This window comes from Thermomyces dupontii (genome assembly GCF_041956625.1).
Source record: "Thermomyces dupontii strain NRRL 2155 unplaced genomic scaffold VTN31scaffold_10, whole genome shotgun sequence".
Lineage (NCBI taxonomy): Eukaryota > Fungi > Ascomycota > Eurotiomycetes > Eurotiales > Trichocomaceae > Thermomyces > Thermomyces dupontii.
Window position 1 is genome coordinate 423,706 of NW_027192316.1, and position 16,686 is coordinate 440,391.

The 16,686-nt window shown below is 52.0% G+C and overlaps 8 protein-coding genes across 8 annotated transcripts; 5 read left to right on the forward strand and 3 right to left on the reverse strand.

The window, feature by feature from the left end:
* Positions 1-526: 526 nt before the first annotated feature.
* On the reverse strand, positions 527-1,973 carry VTN31DRAFT_1964 (uncharacterized protein; the record flags this gene model as incomplete). The annotated part of the gene is made up of 2 exons (XM_069402079.1): positions 527-1,762; positions 1,815-1,973. 2 exons carry the CDS (start codon positions 1,971-1,973, stop codon positions 527-529), a joined length of 1,395 nt encoding a protein of 464 aa, XP_069257593.1.
* A 516-nt stretch (positions 1,974-2,489) lies between these two features.
* On the forward strand, positions 2,490-2,939 carry VTN31DRAFT_1965 (mitochondrial 37S ribosomal protein mS37; the record flags this gene model as incomplete). The annotated part of the gene is made up of 3 exons (XM_069402080.1): positions 2,490-2,616; positions 2,694-2,773; positions 2,841-2,939. 3 exons carry the CDS (start codon positions 2,490-2,492, stop codon positions 2,937-2,939), a joined length of 306 nt encoding a protein of 101 aa, XP_069257594.1.
* A 583-nt stretch (positions 2,940-3,522) lies between these two features.
* VTN31DRAFT_1966 (uncharacterized protein) lies at positions 3,523-5,219 on the reverse strand (the record flags this gene model as incomplete). Its single annotated transcript, XM_069402081.1, has 3 exons — positions 3,523-3,665; positions 3,720-4,831; positions 4,888-5,219. 3 exons carry the CDS (start codon positions 5,217-5,219, stop codon positions 3,523-3,525), a joined length of 1,587 nt encoding a protein of 528 aa, XP_069257595.1.
* A 690-nt stretch (positions 5,220-5,909) lies between these two features.
* Positions 5,910-6,209, reverse strand: VTN31DRAFT_1967 (uncharacterized protein; the record flags this gene model as incomplete). Its single annotated transcript, XM_069402082.1, has 2 exons — positions 5,910-5,989; positions 6,065-6,209. 2 exons carry the CDS (start codon positions 6,207-6,209, stop codon positions 5,910-5,912), a joined length of 225 nt encoding a protein of 74 aa, XP_069257596.1.
* A 3,101-nt stretch (positions 6,210-9,310) lies between these two features.
* On the forward strand, positions 9,311-10,369 carry VTN31DRAFT_1968 (uncharacterized protein; the record flags this gene model as incomplete). The annotated part of the gene is made up of 1 exon (XM_069402083.1): positions 9,311-10,369. The coding sequence occupies one exon, from the start codon at positions 9,311-9,313 to the stop codon at positions 10,367-10,369; it is 1,059 nt and encodes a 352-aa protein (XP_069257597.1).
* A 146-nt stretch (positions 10,370-10,515) lies between these two features.
* On the forward strand, positions 10,516-11,064 carry VTN31DRAFT_1969 (uncharacterized protein; the record flags this gene model as incomplete). The annotated part of the gene is made up of 1 exon (XM_069402084.1): positions 10,516-11,064. One exon carries the CDS (start codon positions 10,516-10,518, stop codon positions 11,062-11,064), a length of 549 nt encoding a protein of 182 aa, XP_069257598.1.
* A 1,478-nt stretch (positions 11,065-12,542) lies between these two features.
* Positions 12,543-13,499, forward strand: VTN31DRAFT_1970 (uncharacterized protein; the record flags this gene model as incomplete). The annotated part of the gene is made up of 1 exon (XM_069402086.1): positions 12,543-13,499. The coding sequence occupies one exon, from the start codon at positions 12,543-12,545 to the stop codon at positions 13,497-13,499; it is 957 nt and encodes a 318-aa protein (XP_069257599.1).
* A 986-nt stretch (positions 13,500-14,485) lies between these two features.
* On the forward strand, positions 14,486-15,583 carry VTN31DRAFT_1971 (uncharacterized protein; the record flags this gene model as incomplete). The annotated part of the gene is made up of 1 exon (XM_069402087.1): positions 14,486-15,583. One exon carries the CDS (start codon positions 14,486-14,488, stop codon positions 15,581-15,583), a length of 1,098 nt encoding a protein of 365 aa, XP_069257600.1.
* Positions 15,584-16,686: the final 1,103 nt, after the last annotated feature.

Sequence of the window (16,686 nt, forward strand, 5' to 3'; positions counted from 1 at the left end):
TTCGACTTCCCTCATCTCCTCCTGTCAGTCCCCATACAGAACCGGTCGCAGATGCATCATGCCGTTCATGCCGGAGGAGACATATATGCCGCTGTCCTTGTGCAATGCGGAGAGAGCCCATTGCCTGCGGACTGAATGAGTGCGATGATTGGGTGCTAACAATGTGAAGGGCTGCCAGGTCCCTGACCAATTGCAATTGTTTCCTCGATCGTTCATGGTTGTGAAGCATATGGAGGCGGCGGAATGATTGGTTGGTCAGTGCGTTCGGTGGGTCCGGGATCGGCCGGTGCCGTGATGACCCTCGCTTCCATGCATTCTGTGTGGGTGTGGCACAATGCTTGGCTTTCAGTCTGGCCAATCATTGGTTTGCTTGGGCCGCCGGGGTTGACCAATCAGAGGACTGGTCACCTGGGAAATTGAACACAACGCACATCACGAAGAGTTCAGTAATTCTCGACAGTATTTACGGAGGTTGTACTTCGTACTGGGTCCCCAATACCAGTAATATCACACGAGAAACCGCAGCCTATCGCCTCTCCCCTATCCCCCAAAGATCCCTCCAAAACTCCCTAAACCCATACCCCTTGGACTGATCCTCATCATACACCCGAACCCGACCGAACATGCCAGAGCTTGAACCACCCGACAACGATGACCGCGCACTACTACTAGTCGGTTTAGCTCTCTCTGTCGCCCGTCGCTCAATCTCCTCCGCCAGACTCGGCGCGACGGCCGCGTAGCACGCCTCGAGTTCCCGCTCGAGGTTGAGGTACGGCCGCTGTGCGAGTCGTGGGGCTTGTAGGTTGTAGGATCGGATGAGGTCGTTAATGCTCTTAATCTGCAGCTCGTGGTAGCTGCGTTCGATGGAGAGATATTCGGGGTCGCGGAGGGGAGGGAGATGAGGAAGGGATTCCGGGTCAGAGTTGGAGAATGATGAGGATGACGCCGCTTGGGTTGAAGAGGAGGCACTGACAGATGATGAAGAAGAGAGTCGGCCGTCATGGCTGATAGGTGTAAAGCTCTTGTCCTCAGACGATGATGACTGTGCCATCGACGCCTGAACTCGCTTTGACTCCTGCAGACGAGCTTCTGCCGCGGCGTACGCCCGCGCCCGCTGCTTCTGCTGCTCCAACGTCCCCCCTTGGCTGGCAATCAGCCGCGCCGCATGTCTCCGCCAGTCGCTGCGCAGCCGTTCCCGAAACCGCTCCGTCTCCCGCGTGATCTCCTGCTGCTTCTCGATCCACGGCGGCACAATCTCCTGCCGCTGGATGATCCTGTTCATGAAATACTCGGTGGTGTCGATGAACGCGCTGCTGGCGTTGTGGTCCCGCACCGTGTGCTTGCCGACCCCGCGGGGGAGGTTCTTGAACTGGCCCCGTGCAATCGCGTCTTCGATCCGCTCGTTGGCTAAGGACGCCAGTCCGGAGATCGTCATGGGCATGGACCCAGCACCGGGCTGGAACCGTTGTCGTAGCTCCTCCCGGAATGCAGCGCTTTCGCTCTCGGATAGCCCACTGCTTTGACTTTGTACGTAGGCATTGGTTCGGTCTCGCGCGCTGGCGAGTCGGTGGCCGGTAGATTGCTTGGTTTTTGGTGACGGCCTCATGTCCCCGGAGGGTAGAGTGGGCTGAGGGATCTTGTACGGGACTTTGATGGGCTTCTTTGCGTCGTCGAGCATTCGCAAGGCCGTGTCCTCCATGCGTTCTTCACCGCGCCAGGGCGCCGCGCCGGCAATGTCTTGTGTGCCTTTTCCTGCGCTCGACTAGGAATCATTATCAGCTGACCATCGATTGCTCAAGACTGATATTACATACGGGCAGATTGGCAACAGAAATGGCTCCCGCATGCTCATTCTTAAAGGCGCTGTCCTTGAGCCGCTCCTCAAGCTTTCTCTTCAGCTCTTCCGAGAATCCAGCTTCCTGGAGATTCTTGCGCGCGGATCGACCTCCCTCCAAAAGGGCCTCTTCGGTCATCTCGGCGAGTCTTCGCGTGAATGCTCCTTCCTCCTCCTCCGGATCATTTTTACTCGACGTAGCCCGCTCATTCACTCTAGTATTATTGTCACTTTGCCGGAGTGGCGATGCTGTTGAAAAACTTCGTCCCAATGCCCGATCTCCGAAGGCGAGATTGGGAACGGCCCGCTGCCTGTGATGTTTAACACAATAAGCGCAGTAATTAGATATCCGATAGCCGCATGATGCGCTCATAATCGTCAAAATTTCCCAGAACAACCGGAACCCAACCAGCAGTGCAAGTAAATTGATCAGAAAAGAGAGCAGTCAAATATCGAAGCTGATCGATAAGGGCCAACCGAATCGGACCGATAATCCCTGATTACATAAGGCAAGCTGACGAATCAGATCTTATCCTTTTCTTCCCAGCTTTTCTCCAGTCTTGGCATTTGTTCGAGATTTCTGCGTCGTTGACAGACAGCAAAGGAACACCTGATCACAGTCTTCTCAACAGACAGGTTCATCACAGAGGTCACAATGCCGGCAAAAGGTGCATCGACGCGATTGAATCCCGTGCGTCTGCAGACCATCCAGCATCTGCGGGTGCGGCGGCCCAACCAGAACCAGCAGCATCCTTGCACGGCGATCATGTCTTCGATGCTGAGTAAGTCAGGCCATTGGCTGCTGCTCTAGCTTTCTTCGAGACAGACGAGGGAATTTGGTTCTAATTCGATTGAGCAGACTGCTGGGCCTCGTCCGGGATTAACGCCGAAGGCTGCGCTACGCTGGAGCAGTCGTTGAAGTCGTGCATGGATTCTCCGGTGTGTTTCTTCTTCCCCTTTTTCGCGGTCATTGCGCCCATGGAGACTGATGGATATGGCATTACAGAAAGACAAGCGCGTCAAGAAGGATACCATCAACTATCATCTCATGCGGATGTTCCCCAAAGTTGCCGGGCCGCGCAAACGGGACGGTGTTCTGGGTTAATTCGCTTATATACTACTCTCTTTGTGTGTGTTTTTATGCATATTTGCGGAGTTTGGGTCGGTTCGTCTTGGGATGATTACACCCGTTTACGTTGACTCATTGCGGGTGTGTTGTATGAGTACCGTTTCGTTCATTTGTCTCCCTGGCTACAAGGCGGATTTCCAATATACTGTACAGTATAAACGGAGAATTATCATGAGACTCGTTTCGCTATTCTATTGGCTGAGGGTTACATTTCCCTAGACCTAAAACGACTCCCTCCAGTCTACAACCACATGCTGAGTCCTGTCTTCCCTCACGGCCGTGATCTCGGCGGCTTGTATTTGTCGAAGGATCTGGGAATACTCCGGTACGGGGAGAACGGTGTTAGGAATTCGCAGGTAATCCATGGGCGTTAGTCACTGTGAGACCGTGCTGCTGTCCCTGGGTAGATCGAGGATGCGGACGTATACACTGGCTCCCAAGGCTCGAAAGTAGGCCATACCTCGGTTCCATTGCTGTTCTTCTATGCTCCGCGATAATCTGCGAGGCAAGATCGGGGCCGAGCTGGCTGATCTAAATTAGTCCAAGACTTCCTCCTCTCCTAGGTGCGTGAAACGCGCTCAAATCTCAGAATCGGATCTTTGTGCGGCTTGGTCGTATATGCGTCAAGGGGTTCGATGCCCGTGTCGTCCACAACGCTTGTGGTGTAATTGCTGTAGATTGCAGCTGTGATGAGTTTTATTTCTATCAGTCCGTTAGTGACTTCGTTGAAACCGGACAGTTGAGAGAAAGGAATACCTTGTAGAGCGAAGTTGCTCCCGATGCACATTCGACCACCGCTTCCAAACGCCCAGAACCATCGGCGCATCGCTTCCATCTCAGGAGAACGGTAGTTCTTGAGCCACCGCCGAGGCTGCCACGTCTCCGGCTCCGGAAAGACCTCCGCATTGCGATGGAGAGAGTGAGCTTGTGCACTCACCCGGACATTAGGAGGAATGTCATTATATCCGGCTAGTGAACACGATGGAAAAGGTGTGACCCGCGGTTGGATTCCCGGAATCGGTGTATCTATGCGTAGGGTTTCCATCACAATGGCCTGGAGCAGAGGAAGTTCGTCGATCTTTTTCGGATGGGGAAGTTCTGCTGCCTCGGATTCTGGCGGATACGGGACCACCGCAGGTGCTTCATGCAACTCTTTGCGGAGTTCTTTTTGCAGCTCCGGATGCTTGGACATCCGCCAGAAGATATAAGTAAGAGCGACGGCACTCGTCTCATGGCCCGCCGTGACTTGGTCATACATCTCGCAGGCAATATCGACTTTTTGCTGCTTCCTCGCATCTGGATCTCTCTCAATATCCACCCCTTGGCTGCCGAGTTGTTTCTCCATAGCACGGTGCAGCTGCTTGTAGACCGTCGGCTCGATCCCTGGATCGGTCGAATCCAAGCATCGCTCCGCCTTCTCGCAGAGTTCCCAGTTCCAGTCATCCATCACTTTATTGGCTTCCTCGTACCACTTCGGGATGATCGGGAAACCGATCTTCTTACTCAGAGTGATCAGCCAGGGGACTTCCTGGAAGTAGAACTCAAATGGCTTTCGACACTGATAGTTGTGCAACAGATACTTTCGTGTTGGCACATCCTGCAGAAGATTGGTGGCGTTCTGAAGGCCGAAGAGATAGGCAGACATGAAGTCCATCGTCACGGCTTGGTTCAATTCATGGATGTTGACGGCCTTGCCTGCTTGAGCTGCGTCCTCTACGATGGGAAACAGCCGATCATACATGATCGTCCGTGAGATGACTTTCAGGGTGGCTGACGACTGCAGAAACGACTTGGAGTAGATGTTGGATAGCATCCGCTTTCGTGCAGAATGCTCTTTATTTTTAACCATGGTGAACATGCTCACAGTCCTAGATTCGGCTATCAGCAACAGACAACTGTGAGAACTCGGCACTTGCGGGCATACCCCAGCGACCCGAACACTCGTGGATACCACTCATGTTTCTCAAATCCACCGCCATAGACAGTCTTGATGCCACCGTCGACGCAGTTGATCGATATCTCTGATGGACCCAGTCTTACTATCGGGCCCAATCTCTGATGTGCGTCATGGATTGTTCGATTGTTCCACCCACGGAATCTTTTCCACACAATCCACGCCGAAGAAAGGGGAGCTGAGAAATGTGCATTTGGAATCTTCGCTAAGGGAGAGAAGAAGACGGGGTAGAGGACATAGTTGTAAACCAACACCGATAAGATCAGTGCGACTCCGAGAACGGTGAAAATTGATGCCGCCATGCTGAATTCTTCGGCCAACTATGCAATTGAGGTGCATGGAATGGTGTGAATGAAATCTCGCATGCAAAGGATCCCACACCTTACATTGGCCCTGAATGTGTGGAGGGAGGATTGAATAGCGATTTGGATGTTACTTTGCTCTTATCGGGAGGGGGCGGCAATCTCTCGGGAGTTACTGTATGGAGCAGCTTGAGTCTACCTACCCTACGGTACCGACCTAGAATCCAACCCTAACCGGCAATCCGCCCAGCCAACAAAAGAAGACTTTGACTCGTACGTAGTTGCTTGGTTAACTTCGAGCTGGACACAGCGAAAAGGATCCGAGTGATGATGGTCATGCTTGACTGGGAGTTTATTCTTATCCGCTCGAATCTCGATCGTGGACTGTGGGAGAATGAGTGGGGGCGAGTAGGCTACATCCAGAATCATCGGATGGATAGTAAGTACAGCTGTACACCAGAGCTCCCTCCACATCTATGGATCCATGCCAGGTTAGTTACAGGCATTTTCCATTCATAGTACAGATGTCATCTTGGTCAGTCCTCGGGACGTTGGTCGTAGACGACATAGCTGAGGGTGTCATTCAAGATCAGTTTTTATAGTATGAATTTTGCTGAAAAGCTCCGGGAATATACAAAGTGAAGAACATCTATGTGAACGTCGCGCTCCCGGCCGTCAGTGCGGGCCTTGCTAACAAGAACCTTGGCCTCTTCCTTGGTTCATTGCTTGTAACGCGGCAGAGCGGCCTGGGCCTGGAACCAGGGGCCAACCTTTATGTATGAAGACGTCAGAACTGGATTGTTGATTTGGTTACTCTTTGGAGTTGACTGAGGGAGGAAACTGACAAGATAAGAATTCTTTGGCCAGAGGCCGTAGGGAATAGGAAATTTCTCCACGTGGATGTCCTGAAAGCCAGCATCCTTGAATCACTGTTCCAGCTGTTTTTCGTTGGAGGGTCAAAAATGAAACAGTGAAAGGTCCCGATGGCATACCGATAGCACTGCTTGATCAGCTTTCCAGAGTCCCTGTTCGATACGCCAGGGATCGTCGTGAAAAAAGAAGTCAAAAGGGTCCTTTTTCATAGGCCCATTCCAGCTCGATGTCGTCTACCAGGAACGTCACATTCCGAGGAACCCTGCCAAGGCCCGTTAGTCGAGCGGCTTCAATATGAATGCTTGGGCCATACTGACAAAGCCGGCTGAGTCGAGCTCAAGTCACAATCAATTACCTGGAATAAACAGATTCGGTCTTAGTATGTAGTTTATCTGGGACGGCTCTTGATGACATTTCTTGCCTTCGCCTCGGGGTGTAGATCCGCTACAACAGGTCAGCGTCCGTATCCCACGCCGGCCAAACCCAGCTAACAAAACATCATGGTACTAGGTACTTACCAAGATCAATTGCCCAATACGTGTCACAGTTCCCAGATCGATCATCCGCTGCGGACTCTTGATCGGGGCGGGATAGTTTCCGGTACATCATCACGAGACACATCTCGTGCACTATGTCCAGGCGGCCGTTCTCCGATTCATCGTTTGAGAGCAGGTACGCTGGTGAAAGACAATCAGTTCACAGATTTTGGATGGTCAGGCAAGAAAAGTCAGCTCCTACATCCACATTGACGGCATCGACGGCCGTTCTCATGGCGATAGTCAAGCACCGCCGAGGTCAGTGACGCGCTGTACGACGATATACATGTCGAAGAACATGCCCGAGTATTCTTTGCATCCAGAGCTCCAGGATTTCACATCACGTACAGTTCATCGCCATAAGACGAGTCGTTCTCATACTGTGCGACTTAAGAAGCGACGCCCTCTGATCACCACAATGGAGGGATGTCGTACCGAATAGTCCCCTTCAACGTTGGCCGGGGCATTGTTTGATAGTTGCCTGTTCCGGAGAGGATGTCTCCGTCATTGTGGAATAATCGGATTCCCGGAAGATATTGGGGTTTGACTGATCACACATTCAACAACCCTAGAGATACATGGAGTTTTTGTCTGTAGGACTGTTTCAAACGGTACTACTCAAGAGCTGGTCGCAACTGCAAACAAGGTAATTGTAACTTGTCCCTTTGCGGCCAGCCTGGGTACCCCGGGTCAGTATTATCAAGTACTAGAGATCTCGGCTACAGAAGCAGCCAGAAAATCAGTTATTCGTCTAAAGTGCTGGCTTACTCTCGTACAGAGCGAATACTGGGGCAAGAAGAATGGGCCAGGCTCGTGAAACAACTAGCATTACAATTGAGGACGCGCTGGCATAACCATTTGGAATCCCTTGATTCCAGTGAAATATCAATTAGGCACTCCGAGATTGCAAGAAACTTTGCCTGCAATCGGTCAACCCTGTCAAGACGCCACCGCGGCGTTCAGGGCTCCAAGCAAGAGCAGTATGGAAAGTGCAGAATCTGGACCCTGACCCGGAGCAATACCTGGCAAAATGCATCAAAAAAGTTTTGTGAGGAAGGTCTGCCGCCGACAAAAGATATGATTCGAAATTTCGCCGCCGATATCGCCAAAAAGGTAGGTATCAGGAAAAAACTGGCTCAATCGATTTATCGAACGACACAAACTGGATGGAGCTCGTGTCCCGATGGACGACAGGAATGGACGAAGCGTTTCCGTCAAGAAATACGAGCATGATTTCGAAAGAATCGACGGGATTTATCGATCAAGAAATCAACTTAACCTCTATCAAGAAAGGTGACTTCCTCAATCTCTTCTACATGGCCTGGTAAAAGGCCGTGACGGCTGAAAATATCCTGTCCGGGTTTGAAGCGTGCGGTCTGAACTCCTTGAATCCCGAACGCGTTCTTGAGCGACTTCGAGCCCGGGGCGAGTCGCTGACCTCCTCTAGTGATTTGTCTGACTTCGATCCCGAGAATTGGAGGGGAATGAGAGAGCTCTTGTAAGAGCTTGTTGATGATACGAGAGATAGAAGAAGGGTCAGGAAGCTCGTTCGCGGAATTCACACAGGCCGTGTAGAAGAGATTGAAGAAGTCTTTCTCTCGAAATCATGTTCGTATTTCTTGACGGAATCGGCCTTTGTTTCTCTTGTCCATTGCTGTCGTCCATCAGGAAACGAGCTCCAATTTGATAAATTTTATTCGGAGTTTTCAACTTCTGACAGCAAATTACAAGATTTCATTCAATTGTGCGTCACATGGTTCCGGGCGTCAGGCGGTGAAACACCGTGGACGGTAGGTTCCAGTTCCGAAGAGATCAATGATGCGAGGACAGGGAGGTATGTCGGGTGATGGCAAACGAATGGATTCGCCGAATCACACACTGCCACAACTCTTACATACCTGTTGTGAGGTATTTGTTCGGAAAGCGTCCAGTCGAGTCTGTGGTGCTGTAAAGTCGTGATTACTTGGATTTCGTTGAGCCAATGCTCCAATATCCTACCTACTAGTACCGTTTCCATTCACATCCACGTTCCCAGATAATAACCATAGAACTCTGCATTAACTGACATGGCAATATGGCCTCCGATCCCAGCAGACTGCAGCGTCCGATCGGCAAGACGATTTCGTGGACGAGGAATGTGATCGTCCGATGCGCCACTGGCTGAGGCAATCGCGCAGGGAGAATATTACTCAGGTACTATAAACGGACGATCAAGGACTGTTCGGAGCGCACCCCTGCACCTTTGCACGGCGCTAGTACCGACTAATTTCACTGACGAGCCGCGTACGATGCGAAAGTCCTCAGGATGGGCGAATGGCATGCGCAGCTGAAGACGCGTCAACAGTTTGCGGTTGACAGCTGATAATCCTTTTGATCCGACAGGCTGACAACATAGGTATATACGGCGCTCTGTGAGGTGGTCCAGATCTGAATCCGTCTTGTATTACCCCGTACGGACTCGCTCGAGGAATGCTGCGTTCAGACGAATCATGTGTACTATCATCATGACAAAGACGAACAGTACTCCGTATCATATCACTCCGTCTCACTTCCAAATTGTGAAACCATTTTCACAACTCCAGGCCAGGCTTCAATCCTGCTCATGGCCCTCAGGTTTATGTGAAGGGTACTTTTCATACGAAGCCGCAGAAACATCGACGTTCATGGAAAAGAGACATTCCGATGCAATGTTGCTGGCGCCGACAGCGTTCTAAATTGGGCCCTGGACGCAAAAACAAAAAAACACACTATATAATCAGACGAATCCTGATGTCCCCCTTTGTTTGTTTCAGTAAGATCGATCCAGTTGTCTTCGTTGCAGCGATGTTGGACTGCCTTGCAAGGTTTCTTGTGAGAAAGTTCAGACGGCACTACAAATTCGAAACGGACAATGTTAAAACGGACAATTTGAATGTCAAGACTCAGAGCGGCAGCGAGTTTAAGTACCCTTTTGAACGACGACACTATGACGGGCCGTTCGATGGGGAGAAATTGTACGAGTTTTTCGGAAATCTTGTTATCAAATGTTACAACAATTCGGATGGACATCCTGTCGCCATCAAATTCCTAACCGCTGATTATCTCCATGCGTCGGAAGCGGACATGATGGCCTATGCTCATTCTCAGAACCTCTTGGTTCCTGATGTCTGGACGTGCTGCAAATTCGGCAGTGATCGGATTGCGATGATCACCGACTTTGTGCAAGGTAGTCCGCTGGACGAGGTGTGGCCGACATTGAACGAAGAACAACGCGCGTCAATCAAAGGACAGCTTGCAGAACAGCTCAAGCTTTTTAGGTCGTGCACCCAATCGTACATTGGGCGCATCCATCGCCAGCCGACGCGCAATCCGTACGAAGGAGTGGAAACCAAGTTCATGGGGCCATTTGATTCAGAGGCCGCGTTCGATGAATGGTGTCTTTCCCGTATAAAGAATGCCTTCACCAGGTGTAAGTGGAGGAAGAAACTTGCAAGATTACGGAGGAAAAGTCCTTCGAAGTTTGTGCTCACGCACGGGGATCTCTTTCCGCGGAATATCCTTGTCGAAAATGGGAAAATAACAGGTATTGTGGACTGGGAACACAGTGGCTTCTATCCGGACTATGTTGAATATGCTCTCGCTGCATGTTTGTACGACTATTCGGGTGAGGAGTGGTGGAAGCCAGTGTTGATGGAAGTCTTGACTGCTTGTGCTCCGGAGCGGCTGAACTTCCAGAGTTTGATTTACGACCGAGGATATTGAAATTCGGACCAGGATGAATCATCAATTACTCAAATCATACCTGAGTTGAACAGACACCTGGCTTGAAATGTTTATAAGATGCTTCGCTCATCTGGCAGCGCCCGCATTTCCACAACAGAACAGCCAGCCCTATCCTTTTGTCGAAGATGGCCTCCTCCAATCTGTCAGTATCATCTGAAGTTGTAGAGGATTCACCGCAAATCCTTCATCTTGTTGCATTCGGCATGGGTGATACAGCACATTGGGCTTTGTTTGTTCCCAACAGACCGGCAGACCCGAGAGGCACCCTTGTGCACATAGTATTGACACGCAATCGATTCTTCAAATCCAGCGGAGGTGTCCCGAAGCTAGCTTGCGACGAGTTCAAAGTCACGCGCAGTACGGCGAGTACGGTAGTGGCCCTCGCGGGGGCATGTGCATCGCTTGAAGAAGTCAAATATGCGGCACAAGCATGCCTCGATAATTTTCAATACAACCTTATTCTCGACAACTGTCAGACTTTCATTATTGATGTCCTGGCCGAATTACATCGGAAGTTCCCCTCTCGGATCCAGGAGAGTGCAGTCAGGTTGATCCAGGAAAGACACGGAACAACGCCTGTCAGGATCCAGCAATTCTTTGACAGAAACAAGCAAAACGAAGCTGATGGCACCGATGAATCAACAGCTGAAAAGCCACGGTTTCCAATCGATTGACGGGAGCACTTCCTCTGTCTCTTTCTAATTGAAAATGACTTTACCATGACACGACTCTCTTTGGATTAGTCCAGCAATGATTTGAACGATGGAGGTACACCAGATTGATGGCAAGCGAAGCCACGGAATTCTCAACGGACGATGGCTAGCTACATGCCGGTTTTTCAGGATCCTTGGAATAGTTTTAGTAAAAACTTCACGGCAAACCCTATATTGTCATGTCTGTGGTCTATCAATTGTCATTTTGATCTTTTCGGGTTTGAATCAAGAAATTCCAGTCTTCAGTAACACTTTTTGTTCCCAGTAGGTACATACCTCTCTACGTTACAAGTTGCCTCAGTCCCTCAAGCCCTCCAGCGCTAGTCCCAATAGGGACTAGAGTGCTGCTTACTCAGCACCTCCGCAAACACTCAAGAATCAACTCCCCACTTAAAGTGGAACCTAGAGAGACATCCGACGAATCAGAGGCCGAGTAAGGAGCCAATGAGAGGCGACGTGTACTCCGTACGATTACTCATCCTCAACCACATAGGTAGCTTGCAAGCCCAGGGGGTACCTCTGCGTGTACACTCTACTGTAATCAGGCTTCAAGACAACCCAAATACTCCCATACCTAGGGGCGACTTTCTTTGCGCTCGGCCTCTGCTTCCTGCTGGCGAACGCGGAATGGAGGTCGCCGATCACCGGACCCTTCCCCCGCATGACGACCTGCCCAATCCACAATTCAACAACCCCCGCCCTACTTGCTGCAGAGAGGCAGCGCGGGTCGAGTCTATCAAAGACTCCCCACAGCCGACCGCAAAGGATGGCAGCACGAAGCCAGCCGTAACCAGCCCCTCCAGAATCGCGGTACGTGCCCACCTTGATGAAGCAGCGCGTCAGAGCCAATTGATACGTGAAGTGCTGGAGGCCTTCGCCGCACCATAGATAATTTCGTTGCCTCTCAGTCAAAGGAAAAGAGAGGATATGCCCGCGACATTTGCGACAGATCTATAAGATACATCTCTCTGGATACATTCGTTGAGTCAAGCGGAACCGATTACGTCCACCTACGCGTGACGACCCTCGCGTCTTGATCGCTATACCTAGTGAGGGAGTCCTGAGACGCCCAGAGGCTTATGCCGTACGCCAAGCGCTGGTTAAATGCGTCCCAAGCCTGAGCTTGATGACAGTGATTCCCCGAATCGACCGCACCCGGACAGGCTGGGCCATCACACCTGCAGATCGTGCAACGAGAGATCTCCTGCTCAAGGAAGAAGCTGTGAGCGCCATCCGACGCGCCCTGGGAGCCACGGGACGTATGCGCTCCGCAGAAATGGTTCAATTACGCGGTCCCAGGCGTCCCTAGCACCATCCGGTCCCTAGACGGAACCCCGGTCGAAACAGGTACTCTCATCGAGGAAGTCTACGCCCAGAACGGGAAGAAACTGATTAGTTGCCGCCCTTCTCGGCATGGGCCAAACCTCGAAACAGGCCAGATGACATGGATCGTGTCCTTCCTCGAAAACCCCAAGAGCTTCAGGCTCTTTAAAATCAGTGGGAAGTCTCGATTGATACAGAAACAACAGCCCATCACCAGACATAACCCTGGCTGTCAAGGATGCTGCCACCCACCGCGATGCGCCCGCCTACCACGGTGCCCAAACTGCGACCAGGTGCTGAAAGATCACGACGGTCTTGCCGGCCCCAACTGCAAGAATACGCTGAATTGCGCCAATTGCCATGGGATATGGGGGGCGAACGTCGGCAGGGAAACCAGACAGTTATACAAAGATACTACAACTGGCGTACGAGCAACAAGTCGACATTCTGTGCGTACAGGAGCCTTGGACAGGCGAAGGCACCAAAACACAAAACCATCCGGCGTTCGAATGCTGCTCGCCCGTGGACTCCCGGTACAAATCCGAAAGATGGCGGGACAACGGCCTAGAGTCCTGACTTACACTCGCAAAGGCGCACTTCGGGTGAGACAGCATCGAACGGACACTAGCCGTCAGATGCCCTGGATATCGGTAAACGACTACAAGATCCTCAACGTATCCATAGAACCAGAGACGGACGAGATGATCAACTATGTCATCTCGTTAGTAAACCCTGGTACCATAATCGGAGGCGACTTCAACGTTCATCACCACACCTTCGAGCCGGGAGGACGCAACCTGCACAGGGGAGAGGAATTGGCAAATTGGTCCATCGCCACTGGGATGGCATACATAGGGCAGTTCGGAGTCGCGACACATGACGCGGGACACGTCCTAGATCTAGCCTTTCAAACATTGCCGTACGGAGGTGCGACACGACTCCGCAGCGGGTCCGACCACGAGACGTTAGCCACCATCATACTTTTCAGACCTCATTCGACAAGTGTCTGCACCACCAGTAGTTGGCACCATACATCTCTTTCATCATCACGAAGCAGTCATTCCACCAACTAGACGGCCCAATTTCTAGTTGGATAGCGAATCCCTTCGCAACATTCTTCATCAGCTGAGTTCCAACTACGTGCATATCAAAATGGCAAACGCGATGAGGACTACCATTCTTCTCAGGGGATTGGAGAATTGGGTTGACTGGATCGAACAGATCCGAAACAGGGCCTTGAACTTTCAAATCAAATCTGAGAATATGTCGACCCGTTCACTCCCGATGACAGGGCCCCAACCCTCATCAAACCCGAATACCCTAACATCGATACGATCCTCCCGGAAGCTAGCACCCAGGAGCCAACCTGGTATCAAAAACACCGTCTGACACAACTGGAGGAGCAGTTCCACATCGACATCAAAGAATTGGAGCGCCAACAAGGCCCTCAGAAATCTCAATCAATACATCCAGGATACCGTTGGCACACATCTCCTCCCACGGATCCGACAAATCGCCGATGCCCGCGACAGACTCAAAAAGCTCAAGGAGCACTGCGCCCCAGCACCATACGCCCGCCGCAAAGTTATACAACTTCGTGTCGACCAGGTGAAGGAAGGACCTACCTGTCACGACGCCGACCGGTTACGATACGGATACCGTACGGGGTCAGGGTGGTGTGAGTCTTGGTATATATTGCTGCCCGATCCCGACGGAGTCAGGGATCAGCGGTCAGCTACCTTCTCTCTCTACTACTTGCATCTTCTAAAACGAGGCTCCCTCATCACGTCTATTCCTTCCTCTAGTCGTAGCAGTACAGCCTATCACGCTCTGCAACCCCTCATCCCTAACAGTCTGACCGCTTCCCCCCGAGGCAGGGCCCGATAGACTGTGCCAGCATGACTTCTCAAACCTCTCGACGTGTTACTCGTTCGACCGCCACTCGCGAACACTCCCCCAACCTGGACACTCGGGAGCCCCAAGAGACATCTTGCGAGTCTCCGGGTTGTGCCGACGGCCGCCGAGCCGGCACCACAGGCTGAACCCCCCCCCTGAGGACATGCCAATCGAAGTTCTGGCGGAACTGCCGCCCGAGGACCTTCTGAAACTTCCGTCAGAGCGGCTCGAGGAGATCAAGGAGTACTGGGAACAGAAATACCGGAAGGAGCAACAGATCAAAACTATTTTGGCCTACCGAGAGGCAGTGCTGTCTAGCAGTGCCGGTACCCTAGACCCCTCTGGTGAAGCGGCAAGCATCCGGGGAGACACCGGCATCTCCTCAGACCTGACCCTTATCCGACATGAGAAGCGTCCCCGCCCGGAGACAACGGACTCCAAGAAGGCACCCCCGCCTGCAGATGTGGAACCACTCAAGGCGAAGGCAACAATCAGAGAGTATACCACCTTCGTCAGGCGATTCGAAATCCATTTCCGCAAGTACGACTATTGGTATGACGACCACTCTGAAGCCGAGCGACACAAGATAGACGCCATACTCGAGAAGCTCGATGATAAGTTCCTGGCGCTGTGGGAAATCCATGAGAAGGACATGCAGAGTCGGCAATACTCGTACCGAGAGTTCCTTGACTGGCTCCAAGGACTGATCCGTCCACCGGAACTGCTTCGGCAAGATGCGAATCAGAAATACAACGATGCGAAACAATTGCCCAACCAAACTGTAGCAGAGTTTGCTGCGTACCTTGCTCAGTGGGAAGGACAGCTCGACGCCGAATACATAGAAAAGCAACGCATCAACCACTTGAGAGCCAAAGTGCTGCCGGCCATTCGAAACGAATTGGACAAATACCCCAACGCCCCGGAGACATACGACGCCTATGTATCCTACCTGCAAATGATTGAGGAAAGGATACCCAGTCGACGCGACGCTCTGCGCGCAGGGCGCACGCGCCGGGACCGTGGTCAGAAAACCGGCACCGCACAACAGAGTCGAGCGAGCGACCCGAGAGCAGGGGAACGACGCGAGGCTCCACAGGGTGAATCAAGTCAAAGGAAGCCTGAGAAACAGGGAGGAGATTCGGAGAATTACTGTTATGTCTGCAAAAAGAAGGGACATCCTCCGGAACGGTGCCCTGAGAAAAGCAAAGAACGCCCCGAGGAGAGGAGACCCCGCCACGAAGGTCAGCAATCAAAAAACTGAATACCCCAACCTCTGGGACCGCGAGAGCGTTGGGGTTGAAGTCGAAGCGGTCATACAAGACAAAAGCCTTGGTCACAACACTATTTATCAAGACACCACAACATGGGGCACAACCGCTTAAGGCGCTGATCGACTCTGGTGCAGAAGCCCACTTCTTCAATCTCGCTTGGGCAGAGAAACACCTCGGCGAAGCCACGGGAAGGTCCCAAAAAATCGAGGCCATCGACGGGCAAACAGTGAGATCATACGGCCAATACACTGTCCAGGCAACAATAGCGGACCACAAGGACGAAGCGCGAAGCTTCTTGCTACCTTTCGAGACCGTACGCATCAAGGGCTACGACGCTATCATCGGATTCCCATGGCTACTGGCCGTCAACCCTGACCCCGTACGGTATCCGTATCGTAACCGGTCGGCGTCGTGACACAGCCTATCACGCTCTGCAACCCCTCATCCCTAACACTACCAGCCGCAACCTTGATCGTTGGTTGCAAGACTTCGAGACAGTCATGTACGAGGCAAAGGAAGTTGGCCTCTCCGATGCGGATGATCACAAAGCCATCCTAACATTCTGCGCCCTTGTCAACGACCTTTTCCCATCTGCCATCGAAGGATGGGAACGCGAACTCAGCAAACTTACGGAAGAGCAATGGCCGTTCCTTCACGACATCATCGTTGACTTCAACCGACTCAGAAACTTCCGCAAAGCCCGAAATGCACTTACAGCGTCTCTTCCAAACAAGGCCCCTCGGTCCCAGGGCAGCTCATTCCCTACCCTGGGAGGCAAGGATGAACATGGTCGCAAACGTGATCGGAAGCCCAAAAACAACAATGACAACATTCCAACTTGTCTCTGCCGCGACAAGCACTTCTATTCCAGGTGCCCTTATCTGAACCCACAACTCGCACCACCGGGATTCAGACGCGATAGACAAGGAGATCTCCGTACCAGTTCTTGCAAGAGGTTTTGGGCAGACACCCCACGAAGCCCTACCTTGGCAACCTCTGAGCGATCGGCTCTACCGCCTACACCCGAGTCACTGATCTTTTCCGAAAGACAAGTTTGACCCCCCGCGCATCGAAAGAATATCTCCTGGGGGTC